The 14,688-nt window shown below is 36.4% G+C and overlaps 1 protein-coding gene across 6 annotated transcripts in view; it reads left to right on the top strand.

The window, feature by feature from the left end:
* The window catches only part of LOC132690957 (uncharacterized), a 37,317-nt gene extending 33,628 nt beyond the window's left edge, over window positions 1-3,689 (top strand). For all 6 annotated transcript variants that reach the window (XM_060652035.2, XM_060652032.2, XM_060652031.2 and 3 more), the window contains one exon: window positions 534-3,689. In XM_060652035.2, the coding sequence (XP_060508018.1) occupies window positions 611-2,464 (1,854 nt within the window). In that variant the 5' untranslated portion in view covers window positions 534-610 and the 3' untranslated portion in view covers window positions 2,465-3,689. The remainder of the gene's footprint in view (window positions 1-533) is intronic.
* Window positions 3,690-14,688: the final 10,999 nt, after the last annotated feature.

Below are 14,688 nucleotides of genomic sequence, written 5' to 3'. Positions count from 1 at the left end.
GTAAATTAAAAATGTCTTAAGTTGAAAATGCCTATAATATACTTATCAAACATCATAGCTTAGTCTATCCTGTCTTAAACATGCTCATAACACTTATGTTAGTCTACAGTTCAAAATTATCTAACATAAAGCCTATTTTATAATAAAGTGTCAAATATGTCGTGTAATTTGTTGAATACTGAAACCAAGAAACAGAATTGTTGTATGGGTACAAAATGGTTTTCCATATATCAGTTTACCCTCATAATCACGTGGCTTACCGGGAACTGTAGCTTGCCGCTACAGGATCACAGGAGTACTATATTACTGCATATTGCTAGCCCAAGAAATTATCAAAATTCAAAATTTGAAGTATAATTTCTACTGAATGTATATTGCTTTTGTACTATCATAAGATCCAAAAATTTTAAGTGGAATGAATCATCATTAGTCGGTTATCATCTGTATATCTTTTCCATATATAGTCTTTTCTACTATGGAAACTCTCCTTCTGAAATGACAACAGAAATTGTTGATATTCTCTTATCTTTCAGACGTACCTTCAAGGAATGCAAATAAAGACTTATCTCCAAAAAAGGATACTTATGAAACAGAATTATCCCAATGGGAAATGAGTGCCAGGCTTGAAAACTGTGATCTTGAGGAATCGAGTTCCAGAGATTATTTGGAAGTCAGAGGCACATTGGAAAAGCAACAAGAAAATCAGGAGGAATATTTCAGGCAAGGGATGATCATATATGAAAAAATGTCCATATTCAATCAGCATACTTACTTATCTCAACATCCTAGGTGTCATTCTACTGAGAAACCCTATAAATGTAAGGAATGTGGGAAGGCCTTTAGACGAGCCTCACACCTAACTCAACATCATAGTATTCATACTGGTGAAAAACCCTATGAATGCAAGCAGTGTGGGAAGGCCTTTAGTCGTGATTCACAGCTTATTCTTCATCAGAGACTTCATACTGGTGAGAAGCCCTATGCATGCAAGGAATGTGGGAAGGCCTTTACTCAGAGCTCACAACTTATTTTACATCATAGAATTCATACTGGTGAAAAACCGTATAAATGTGAAGAATGTGGGAAAGCCTTTATTCGTAGCTCACAACTCACCCGACATCAAAAAGTCCACACTGGTGAGAAACCTTATGAATGTAAAGAATGTGGGAAGGCCTTTACTCAGAACTCACAACTTACTCTGCACCAGAGACTTCATACTGGTGAGAAACTTTATGAATGTAAAGAATGTAGAAAGGTCTTTACTCAGCTCTCACAACTTATTCTGCATAAGAGAATTCACACTGGTGAAAAACCCTACGAATGTAAGGAATGTGGGAAAGCTTTTATTTGTGGCTCACAGCTTTCTCAACATCAGAAAATTCATAATGGGGAAAAGCCATATGAATGTAAGGAATGTGGAAAGGCCTTTATTCGTGGCTCGTTACTTATGCAACATCAGAGGATACATACTGGTGAAAAACCCTATAAATGTGAAGAATGTGGAAAAGCCTTTATCCGTGGCTCACAACTTACTCAACACCAGAGAATTCATACCAATGAGAAGCCCTATGAATGTAAAGAATGTGGAAAGACCTTTAGTCATGGCTCACAACTTACTCAACATCAGAGAATTCATACTGGTGAGAAACCCTATCAGTGTAAGGAATGTGGAAAGGCTTTTAATCGTGGCTCACTCCTTACCCGACATCAGAGGATTCATACTGGTGAAAAACCCTATGAATGTAAAGAATGTGGAAAGACTTTTAGTCGCGGCTCAGAACTTACTCAACATGAAAGGATTCATACTGGTGAGAAACCATATGAATGTAAGGAATGTGGGAAGTCTTTTATTCGTGGCTCACAGCTTACTCAACATCAGAGAATTCATACTGGTGAGAAACCGTATGAATGTAAAGAATGTAGAATGGCATTCACTCAGAGTTCACATCTTTCTCAACATCAGAGACTTCATACTGGTGAGAAACCCTATGTATGTAATGAATGTGGGAAGGCCTTTGCCCGTGGTTTACTACTTATACAGCATCAGAGAATTCATACAGGTGAGAAACCATATCAGTGTAAGGAATGTGGGAAGGCCTTTATTCGTGGTTCACAACTTACTCAACATCAGCGAATTCACACTGGAGAAAAGCCCTATGAATGCAAGGAATGTGGGAAGGCCTTTAGTCATGGCTCTCAACTTACTCTACATCAGAGAATTCATACTGGTGAGAAGCCCTATGAATGCAAAGAATGCAGAAAAGCATTTACTCAGAGCTCACATCTTTCTCGACATCAAAGAATCCATACTGGTGAGAAACCATATCAATGTAAGGAATGTGGGAAGGCCTTTACTCGTGGTTCACAGCTAACTCAACATCAGAGAATTCATATCAGTGAGAAAACTTTTGAATATAAAGAATGTGGGATAGACTTCAGTCATAGCTCACAAGTTTATATATGAATTATCTGATTCTTTGTGATTAAAATAGCCTTCTCTGGTCATTAATCCATTATCATCAAAGAATTCCTAAAATGTGAATATGGGAGCATATTTTCCTCTTCAAGTTCAGCATCAGTGAATTCTAATGGGAGAAAGATACTGTTAATGGAATCTATGTAGAAAAACCTATAGTTACTGGAAACCTATTAAACTTCAGCAAATTATAATAGAGTTCTGTTAATATAGTAAAATATAGGAAGGCCTTTAGCTGTAGAATATCTTTTTCAACATTATCTCGACTCTTCCAGCTACTTTTCTTTGTGATATTTATCATAATTAACCTCTGCTTTCGTTTAATCATTTGTAAGATAAGCCTAAGAATAATACCTTCCTTGTAAGATTCTTGGAAGTATTATGTGAAACATTTCATGTAAAGCTCTTAGTGCCTTGAACATATTATATCACAAGTATTAGCTATCATTATTACTAGTATGATTGTAGAGAATTTGCATGAGAAGAGGACAACTAATGAATATGGAGATATTTTTCATTAACCCTTGACCCCGACTGGGGAGCACTGTATGCTGTAATGAATATGAGAAAGCTTTCATTCACATTTCATCCTATATGCTAGAAGAGGAAATTCATAGTTAAAAAAGTCATAGATTTAATCAGTGGATTGTTGAAGAGGGATGAGGTGAATTGTAGCAAAGTCCAAAAACTCATATTTTCTATAGTTTTTGACCACAATTTAAGAATATTACTTAGAAGTGAAAAAATTAGATAGTCAAAATTTTCTACTATGAAATTTCTAAAAACTTGAATGTACAGCTTTTGAATTAAACTAAAAGTAAACTGACAGTATTTTGCAGTGAAACATGATGACAGTCTGTCAGAGACTATTTCCCTACCCAGTATCCATTTCCCCTTCTTTAGAATTCTTGGCTGAAAAATTATCTCAGTCTCTCTTGCAGGTCAACAAGATAAAAGTGGTATTTGTTTGTACATATAGGACATTTAAGAATACCTTTTTTCTCTCTGCATTTGTTTTCCTGCCTACAATGTGGACATTTAATTTACATCTCTGATGATTTTATGGGGAATTTGAGAATGCTAAGGATAATGGAGCAGAAATACAGAATGGGTCTACACCTATACTGATTTTATGGAATAGCTGTACCAATTCTGGGCTGCCTGCCTCCTGTATTTCTTTATATAAAATTAAAATAAACTTATTTGTTCATGCTGTTGTCATTCTGTTATTGGCACTAAAATGTATTAAGGGCATAAAATTTTTTATCTGGCAGTGGAGTCCTATGGGTAAAAGAAATCTCAAGTATGGCATTGATTTGGTGCCATCATGAATGAGAACCCAGTTAAGACTAGAAATCTAAAGATTTTTGCTTTTATAGACAGGACATTTGGTCAGACTCCTCCAGTCTGTCTTAAAAGGCAGATCTTTTACCAGTTAAGGGTATAATATTGGTAGAAATGGTATGAGTGATTCAGAATGTATTGGGTGTTTCTTGCTCCTTTTAGTAATGTCCGCAAAAGATGAATTTGGTGTAGAGTTAGCTGCAGAGGCTACTAGCATAGATTGAAAGTGATATTGTTTTGTTAAAGGATGCTATCTCTGCCTACAGGCATTCAATCCTGGTTACTGTAAATTCATATATTGCTGTATTCCAGCCACTGTCTTAGGGGTTTGTGATAATAGTAATGAGCAATTCTAGCAGGAAGAGGTAGAATAATAAAAATTGTAGAATATGTGTTAGAACATAAGTGTTATGGAAGAATGATCATTCAAAAGTACTTGAACAGGATATGAAAGTTTATGAAGTAGACCATGGATAAGGAAAGATTTGAATCAAGATTTGAAAATGTGAAGGAGTAAGTCAGTGGTTATCTAAGGCAAGAACATTCCAGACAGGAAGAAAGTAGACCAAAGGCCCTACAATGGGACAGTGGTACTTGAGGAACATCAAGGAAGCTATTGTTGAGGTCTCTGCAAGGGGATGATTAACAGAGTAGTTGGAGAGATAACAGGGCCATATCTTGTAAGGCCTTGCAAATCATTGTAAGAATTCTGTATTTTATTCTGAGGGAAATGTTTAGCCACTGGAGTGTTTTGAGCAGAGGATATTATCTAACAATAATGTTAGATAAAAACAGCAATTGTGAAATACAATAACATCCAAGTGGATAAGAGGTTATGGTCTTAATTCAGATGAAAGAGGATGGTGGCTCACATTACAGTGGTAACGGCGGTGAGAAGTGGTTGGACTTGAGATATATGGCAAATGTGAGCAAGCAAGTTTTGTTTAAGATTTAGATGTCAGGTGTGTGGGGGGGTGGGTCTGGAATGACTTTGACTCACAGGTTTTGGTCTTAACTGGAAAGATGGTATTCCCATCACTTGAGATGGGAAAAGCTGCAATTCCATCAGGTTTGTTGGGGAAGGTTGGGAATTCAATTTTGAACATGTTGAATTTGAAATGTCTTTTAGACAAAATGATTAGGTACTTGGATGTTTTAGCTTGTACTGTTCTAGAGATTATATTAATTTGGTGGGTATTGCCTGTACTTACATAATAAAACCATGAGGCAGGATAAGATCATCAGGGACCTGAGTATAGATAGAGGAAAGAAGAACACAAAGACTGATCCACAGTGCCTTCTAATATTAAGAATCCACGGATAAAAGGACAGACTAGCAAAGGATGCTAAGAAGGACAGTGATATGGAAGGAAAACCAAGATAGTGTGGCATTGAAGAAGCTAAATGAAAGTCAAAGGAAGGATGATCAATGGTTGCAGATACCATTAGCAGTTTACATAATACTAGACTTGAGAATTGGCTATTGAACTTAGCAATATCATTGTTATTGTTGATCTTGAGTAGAGCAGGGGTATTTTTGGTTTTTTTTTTTTTGGAGTGGTTGAATTAAAAAACCTTTTTTAAAAAATAGAAATTGGAGACCATGAATATAGAGACAACTACTTGGAAGTGTTTTGCTGAAAAATGAAGCAAAAAAAAAAAAGGTTAATAATTAGTGTGGCAGTAAGAATAGGAGTGTGTTTATTTCCAGAATAAGAGAAGTAATACCAATTGTGTATACTGGTTGGAATAATCCAGGTGGGAGGAATAGTTCATTACAAAGAAGTGAGAATTACTGGAGCAATGACCTTATGTCAGTGAGAGAGGATATAAGATTTAGCAGATGGACAGATTTGTTTTGGGAGATATGAAAAGTTTATTCCTGGCAATAGTACAGCAGAATATGGGCTGCTGGGAAGTAAGGTGGGAAAAGTTTTGGGAATTGTTCTGATTACTTCAGTGATTCCATGAGTGACAGACAGGGTTAGCTGAAAATATGGGGGACGAGAAGTTTGGCGTTCAGAAGAAAAGAGATATGAAATAGTCACCAAAGTGAGACATTTAATGTAAAATATGATTGCCTGGCAACATTAAAGGGACAGAAAAATGAAAGCACAAAGGGGTCAGAAAGCAAAAGAAATTAGGCTTAAAACTATTCACACAAAATCTTTGACATTATAATTAAACAGTAACAAATATTTTAAAAGCCCCTATAGTTTTTAAAGGAAATGTACTACCGCTAATGAAACCCAATCCTAGCCTGCAACCGCCTACAACTCAAATCCCCCAAACAATTCCCAAGTTGGAACAAATCCATCAGGAAATGACCCATTAATGTAATTTTTCCAAGGCTATATATATAAAACTGTATATGTTCGTATGCCTATGTACATGTATAGATCTATGTACATATGTATCTATATACACATATCTATATAGCTAGAGTATAGTTTCTCTTTTCATTTGCTTTTTAAAAATATGTATATTAAGCCAAGTTTTGGAGTGATTGTTATGCAGCAATAGAGACTGGAATGATTGCCAATATATGTAAATAAAAAAGTAAGGCAGGGTTTTTTTTCACTTACATGTTTTGGCAATCATTCCAGTCGGTATTGCTGCATAACAGTCACTCCAAAACTTGGCTTAAGATACAATTAATTTATTTAGCTCACACATCTATAAAAATTTGGACAGGGCCTGGCAGCAATAGCTCATCTCTGATCTACACAGCTTCAGATGGGGTGGTGTGAAAGGTAGGGGGTCACTTGATGGCTGAAGGCCGGAGTCATGTGAAGACTCAAAAGCTTGGATGTCTGGCAGTTGATTCTGGCTATTTGCTGGACCTTAGTGTGGGTAGCGAGAATAGCTACATGTGATATCTCTTTGTGGCTGCTTAGCATGGTATCTTGGGTTCCAAGAGTGTGTCCCAAAGAACAAGGTAGAAGTGCATGTAATTTTAATGATCTAGCCTTGGAAATCATATAACCTCACTTGTGTCATACACCATTAGCTGAGGCAATTACAGCTCTATGAAAGAAGTGTCACATTTTAAGAAGAGGTTGCAGGATAGGATATATTGTGACCATGTTTGGAAAATGCAGTGTGCCATAAAGATGCTTCCATACCTAGCCTGGGAAGTTACATAATCTTGCTTCTGCCATTCTCTACTTGTTTAGGCAGCTACATCTTTTTTTTTTTTTTTTTTTGAATGTTTATTTATTTTTGAGAGAGACAGAGACAGAATGCGAGTGGGTTGGGGCAGAGAGAGAGGGAGACAGAATCTGAAGCAGGATCCAGGCTCTGAGCTGTCAGCACAGAGCCCAACGCGGGGCTCGAACTCAGGAGCTGCGAGATCACGACCTGAGCTGAAGTTGGAACCTCAACCAACTTCAAAAGATGCCCCATCTTTTTTTTTTTTTAATCTTTACTTATTTTTGAGACAGAGACAGAACATGGGCAGGAGAGGAGCAGGGAGAGAGGGAGACAGAGAATCTGAAGCAGGCTCCAGACTCTGAGCTGTCAGCACAGAACTCAATGCAGGCCTTGAACTCATGGGCTGCAAGATTATGACCTGAGCTGAAGTTGGACGCTCAACTGACTGAGCCACCCAGGCACCCTAGGCAGCTACATCTTGATGGGAGAGTGTCATATTGTAAGTAGAGCATATGGGGTAGGCTATATTTTGGTGGGACTTTTGGGGAAATATATTCCGTCCCAGAGATCCTCTCCTATGTGAAGTTGCCTTGTTTTTATGGTGGCATATTATTGTTATAGCTATATATTCTTTTAGTGATATGCCATAATTTTGGTAGACTGCCAGAATTTTCTTTCTTTCTTTCTTTCTCTTTCTTTCTTTCTTTCTTTCTTTCTTTCTTTCTTTCTTTCTTTCTTTCACTTAGCTGCCCTGATATGTACCAAATCTCCCATTCTCCCTTGACAGTCATGGCTCTGTGACTAAGTGAAACATCAGAAGTGATACATAACTTCCCTCTCATAGGCTCAACAATTTCCATAGGAGTATAGAAATAACTCCCAGTATACTGTTATTTACAGTTAGTATAAATATTTAATGTGGCTATTAAAGGATATATTTTACTTCCAGTTCTGGACCAAGATGGAGTATAAAGAAATACGAAGCTGTGGTAAAAGAGTTATGGTAAGAGAACTCTGAAGAGTACCCAAAGACTGAAGGAGAGTATCCAAGAAAGGATAAATTTTGAAAGTGGGCCCCATCTCTAAGTCTGGGGTTCAGATTTCATCATAGAAGGCGTGGTTTCAGCCCCACTGAATGGTGAATCTTGGTGGGGGTGCCAGGGCTAGAGCTATCTATACTTGTTGAGCAAGCAGGAGGCAAATCTTTGAAACACAAATGAGTTACAACAATAATAGTAGGGGACCTTAATATACCTCTTCTATCAATGGATAGATCATCCAAACAGAAAATCAACAAGGAAACAATGGCTTTGAAAGACACATTGGACCAGATGGAGCTACAGATATATTCAGAACATTCCATCCTAAAATAGTAGAATACACATTCTTTTCAAGTGCACTAGGAATATTCTCCAGAATACATCACATATTAGGCTACAAAACAAGTCTCAACAAATTCAAAAACATTGAAGTCATTACCATGCATCTTTTCTGGCTACAACACTATGGTATTAGATATCAACCACAAGAAAAAATAAAAGGCCACAAATATATGGAGGTTAAATAACATGATACTAAACAATGAATGGGTCAACCAAGAAATCAAAGAGGAAATTAAAAAAAAAATACATGGAGACAAGTAAAAATGAAAATACAACAGCCACAAATCTTTGAGATGCAGCAAAAGCTGTTCTAAGGCAGAAGGTTATAGCAATACAGGCCTACTTCAAGAAGCAAGAAAAATCTCAAAACAGCCTAACCTTCCACCTAAAGGAGCTAGAAAAAGAAAAAGAAAACCCCAAACCAGCAGAAGGAAGGATATAATAGAGCAGAAGTAAATAGAAACAAACAAAAATAGAAAAGATCAATGAAACCAGGGCTTAAAACACTAGTCCCTCCATTGGTACATACCATAGAATACAGCCTATAGCTTCACAAATAAGTTCTTGATAGGACTTCCCTAATGGTCCTTGTAATAAACAGTTTCCCCTGCTCCCCAGAGCCTTCCCTTGGGTTACCCTTCTATAAGACCCCCATGAATTTTATGCAAGCCTCACCCTTTTGATTTGAATTAACCAATCTTCCCTTAGCATTAGGACCCTAAAACACACCACCTGCAGCCCCTAATAAAAGCATGTGCCCTAGGTCCTGCTGCACTGTCTGCATTCTGCCTGGACCTCCCTGCGTGGCCGCTGGACACGTGCTGTGTAACTCTTCCTGGACCTGTGAGTAATAAACTCTATTTCAATTCTTTTTTGACCTTTTGTTGAACTCCCACTCACCATCCAACACTGCGGTGCTCTACTTTACAAATACTAATTTAGCAAAGTTAAAACAGAGGTGTGCTAGTAACTTTCCCAGCTTTTATTTACCTGGAATATCATAATTGCTCTTTCATTTTTGAAGGTGAGTTTGGCTAGATACAGAATAGCTGTCAGGATTTTTTTCAGAACATTAAATATGTAATCTAATTTTTTTCTGTCTTCCCTTGTTTCTGATGAGTAGAAACTTACTCATCAGAGTAACAGTTAATTTTATTGAAGTACCTTTGTATGTAGCAAATTGATTACCTCCTACTGCTTTCAAGATTCCTTGTATTTGCTCTTCAATGATTTAATTGTGTAACATGTCTCAATGTTGATCTCTTTGAGTTTATCATGCTTGCAGTTGATTGAGGGTCTTGAAAGTATGTATTTCATGTCTTTAAGTTTGGGAAGGTTTTGGCAGTCATTTCTTCAAATATTTTTCCTGCTTCTTCCTCCTTCTGGGCTCCTGTTATGCATATAATGATATGATTGATGGTGTCATATAGCCCTCTCAGGCCCTCTTTTTTTTTCCATTCTTTTTGCTTCTACTCTTCAGGCTAGATCATTTCAATTGCCTTACCTTTTAGTTCATGAAGTTTTCTGCCTCCTCATACCTGCCATTAAACTCCTCTAATAAGTTTTTCATTTCAGCTATCATACTGTTCAGCCTCAGAATTTCTTTTTCGTTCCTTTTTATAATTTCTATTTTTTGATCAACATTCATTTTTGGAGGCGCCTGAGTGACTCAGTCGTTAAGCATCTGACTCTTGATTTTGGCTCAGGTCAGTTTGTGAGATCTAGCTCCATGTCAGGCTGTGTGCTATCAGCACAGAGCCTACTTCAGATTCTCTCTCTCCCTCTCTCTCTGCCCCTCCCCCACCTGCATGTGCACTTTCTCTCAAAAATAAAGAAATATAAACATTTTTTAAAAACCTTCATTTTTGTTCATATATTATTATCTTGATTTCCTTTAGTCTTTTCTCCAGTGTTTTACTTAGCTCATTTAGCATATTTTGGATAGCTGCTTTAATGTATTTGACTAGTAATTTCAATGTCTGGGTTTCCTCAGTGATAGTTTCTATGAAATTCTTTTTTATTGGGGCGCTGGGTGGCTTAGTTGAGCGTCCACCTTCGGCTCAGGTAATGATCTCTTGGTTCCTGAGTTTGAGCCCCATATCAGGCTTGTTCCTGTCAGCACGGAGCCCACTTCAGATCCTCTGTCCCCACCTCTTTCTGCGCCTTCCATGCTCTCTCTCTCTCTCTCAAAAATAAATAAAACATTTTTTATAAAATTATTCTTTTTATATATGAATGGAACATGCTTTCCTTTTTTAGTGCTTTGTAATTTGTTACTGAGATCTAGACATTTTGAGTAGTATAATGTAACTCTGGAAATCAGATTTTTCCCTCCTTGGGGATTGCTGATTTTTGTATGTTGCAGACTGAAGCCATCCATTTATTTAGTGAAAGTTTATTATTTATTTATTTTGCAAAGTATATTTCCCATGTTGCATGTTGTCACCAAAGTTTCTGTTACATTATCTCTGAGGTCAGGCAGAGATATTGATTAAAACTTCAATCTAGGGGTGCCTCGGTGGCTCACTCATTAAAGCATCTGACTTTGACTCAGGTCATGATCTCATGGTTTGTGAGTTTGAGTCCTATATTGGGTGAACTCAACCCCTGCTTCAGGCAAGCTCAAGCCTCACTTTGGGTGAGCTTGTGCCCCGCATTGGGTGAGCACAAGCTCCACTTCAGGTGAGCATGAGCCCCCCTTTGGGTGCACTCAAGCCCCACTTTGGGTGAGCCTTGCTTCTCTCTCACTCTCAAAAAAAAAATTTTTTTTTCAATCCAAACTTGAGAAACAAAATAGATGAACATAAGGAAATGTGGGAGAAGAGAAAAGAAAGAAACCACAAGAAAGTCTTAACAATAGAGAACAAACTGAGCATTGATAGAAGGAGATGGGTGGGAGATGGGCTAGATGGGAATTAAGGAGGGCACTTGTGATGAGTACTCGGTATTGTATGTAAGTGATGAATCACTGAATTCTCCTGAAACCAATAATGCACTGTATATCGGCTAAAATTTAAATGAAAAAAAATAATAAAGCCACTTCCCATAGTCAAAAAAAGAACTTCAATCTAAGTAAATATAATAATTATTAATAGAACAATTATAATCATATACACTGTCTTAGATTGGGCTTCTATAAAACAATACCATAGACTGACTGTCTTAAGCAAGAGAAATTTATTTTTCTTAGCAGTTCTAGAGGCTGGAATTTGGAGATCAGTGTCGCAACATGGTCAGTTTCTGGTGAGAGCTCTTTTTTGTAATGAGAGCTCTTTTATTGGATTGCAGATGGCTGCGATCTTGCTGTGTGCTCACATGACCACTTCTTTGTCCAAGTGCAGAGAAATAGTAAATAAGCTCTCTGGTGTCTCTTACAATCAGACCACTAATCCCATCATCAAGGTTTGTCCCTCATGCCTTTTTCTAACCCAAATTATTTTCCAAAGGCTGCATCTCCCAATACCATCACATTAGGGGTTAGGGCTTCAACATATGAATTTGGGGGGCACACAGTCTATAATATGCATCTAACAACAGAGGTGCCAAATATTATGAAGCAAAAAGTGACAACACTGAACATTAGAAATAATTATACAATCATACCTACAGCCTTGAATACTCCACTTTCAATAATGAATAAAACAATGAGTCCCTAAATTCTATACCCGAAGCTAATATTACAGTGTATGTTAACTAACTGGAATGTAAATGAAAACTTGAAAACAAAACAAAATAATGAATAAAACAATGAAATAGAAGATCAATAAGGAAATAGAGGACTTGAACAACACTGAGTCAACAGACATACAGAATACTCCACCCCTGACAGCAGAACACTGATTTTTTTCTTAAGTGCCCATGGAACATCCTCCAGGATAGATCATAAACCACAAAGCAAGTCTTAATACATTTTGAGAGAATGAAAATATGCCATATATCTTTACCAGTCACAATGGAAAGAAACTAGAAATAATAGTAGGACAGAGGGAAAGTCCACAAATATGTGGAAATTAAACCACACACTTCTTTTGAAGTGTAATTAATATGCAGTTAGTTTTGTTAGTTTCAGGTGTACAACATGGATTCAGCAATTCTATATACATTTCTCAGTGCCCACCATGGTAAGTGTAGTAACCATACAACATTATTATAATAGTATTGGCTGTATTCCTTATGTTATACTTTTCATCTCTGTGACTTATTTATTTTATTACTGGAAGTTTATACCTTTTAATTCCCTTTATTTTGTCCACCCCCATCCCCACACCAACCTCTACTGTAGCAACCACAAGTTCCTTCTCTGTATTTAAGAGTCTTTTTTTTTTTTAAACAACACACTCTTTAAAGAACACTGGATTATATAAGAATTCCAAAAATTAAAATTATAAAATAGCTTGAGATGAATGAAGATGAAAACACAACATACCAAAACTTATAGGATATAGTGGACCCAGTGGAATGAAACTAGAAATCAATAGCAGGAGAAGTGGAAAATCCACAAATATGTGGAAATTAAACAGACTTTTAATCAATGCATCAAAGAATAAATCACAAAGGAAATCAAAATATCCTCAGACAAACTGAAAAACAAAATGCACCAAAACTTACAGAATGCATCCAAATCAGGCTAAGAGAAATTTATAGCTGTAAATATTTACATTAAAAAAAGGAAAGATCTCAAAACAATAACCTAACTTTACTCCATATGATATTAGAATAAAGAATAATCTAAACCCAAAGCTGTAAGAAGAATAGAAATAATAAAGATTAGAGCACAGATAAACAAAACCATATAAAATAAAGATCAGCAAACCCAGAAGTCAGTTCCTTGATAATAACAGCAAAATTGACAAACTTTTGGCTAGGTTGACTATGAAAACAGACAAAAGAGAGAAGACTCAAATTACTAAAATCAGAAATGAAAGTAGGACATTACCAATTTTATAGAAATAAAAAGGATTATAATATTATAAACAATTGTAGGCTAAACAATCTGATAACCTTGATGAAATGGGCAAACTCCTAGAAATATACTCCTAGAAATACACAAACTACATAAACAACCCAAGAAGAAATAGGAAATTTGAACAGACCTATAACCAAAAAGGAAATTAAATCAGTAAGCAAAAGCCTCTTAACAAAGGAAAGCCCAGGTTCAAATGGCTTCATGGTGAATTCTTACAAAAATTTAAAGAATTAACACCAATACTCCTCAAACTCTTCCCAAAACTTGTATTAGAGGGATCACTTCCAAACTCATTCTGTGAGGTCAACATTACCTTGCTACTAAAGCCAAAAAATAAATAAAAAAACAAAAAACAAAACAAAAACAAAAACAAACAAAAAAACTACTGTAAGGAAATAACTATAGGCCAGTATCCTTTGTGAATATAGATGAATATAGATGCAAAGATCCTCAACATGACACTAGCAATAATAATATGCTAGTGAACTCAGCAGCCTAGTAAAAGAATTACATACTATGATCAAATGGAATCTATCCCAGTCCTTTGAGGGTGGTTCATTCAACCTATGAAAATCAATGTAATGTGCTACATTAATAGAATGAAGAGAAAAACTATATGATCATATCAATTTCTACAGAAATATGTCAGAACAAAAACTAAATCTCTTAGAACAAAATATAAGTGTAAATCTTTGTGACCTTTGAGTAATGTTTTCTTAGATCTGATACCAAAAGCATAAGCAACAAAAGATAAAATAGATACATTAGAAATTTTTGAAATTTTTTGTTTACAAGAGACAACCTACAAAATGGGAGAAAATGTCTGCAAATAACATATCTGATAAGGGACTTGTCTAAGTCCTTCTGGCTACTATAAAAATTACTATAGTAGGGGCACCTAGGTGTCTCAGTTGGTTAAACATCCAACTCTTAATCTCAGCTCAATGTCTTGATCTCAGGGTCATGAGTTCAAGCCCCCTGTTGGGCTCCATGCTGGGTGTGGAGTCTACTTAAAATTAAAAAATAAAAATAAAAAATAATTACCATAGCTGGGTGGCTTATAAACAACAGAAATTTATTGTAGTTCTGAAGGTTAGGAGGTCTAAGATCAAGATGTCAGCAGGTTGCATGTCTAGTAGGACCTGCTTTCTGGTTCATAGTTAGAGGCAAGGGGTCACTCTGGGGCCTCTTTTATAAGGGCATTAATTTCATTTATGAAAGATCGCCCTCATGACCTAATCATTTTCCAAAGCCTCCCATCATCCAATTACCATCACATTGGGCTTTAGGATTTGATGTATGAATTTGGGTGGGCTGGGATGAGGGGGGGCAACACAAACTTCAAACCATAGCAGAAGGTATGTTCA

The sequence above is a fragment of the Panthera onca genome, chromosome E2 (assembly GCF_046562875.1).
Source record: "Panthera onca isolate mPanOnc1 chromosome E2, mPanOnc1 haplotype 2, whole genome shotgun sequence".
Classification (NCBI taxonomy): Eukaryota; Metazoa; Chordata; class Mammalia; order Carnivora; family Felidae; genus Panthera; species Panthera onca.
Note: the sequence above shows the minus strand (reverse complement) of the source record. Positions and strands in the feature narration are given on the sequence as shown.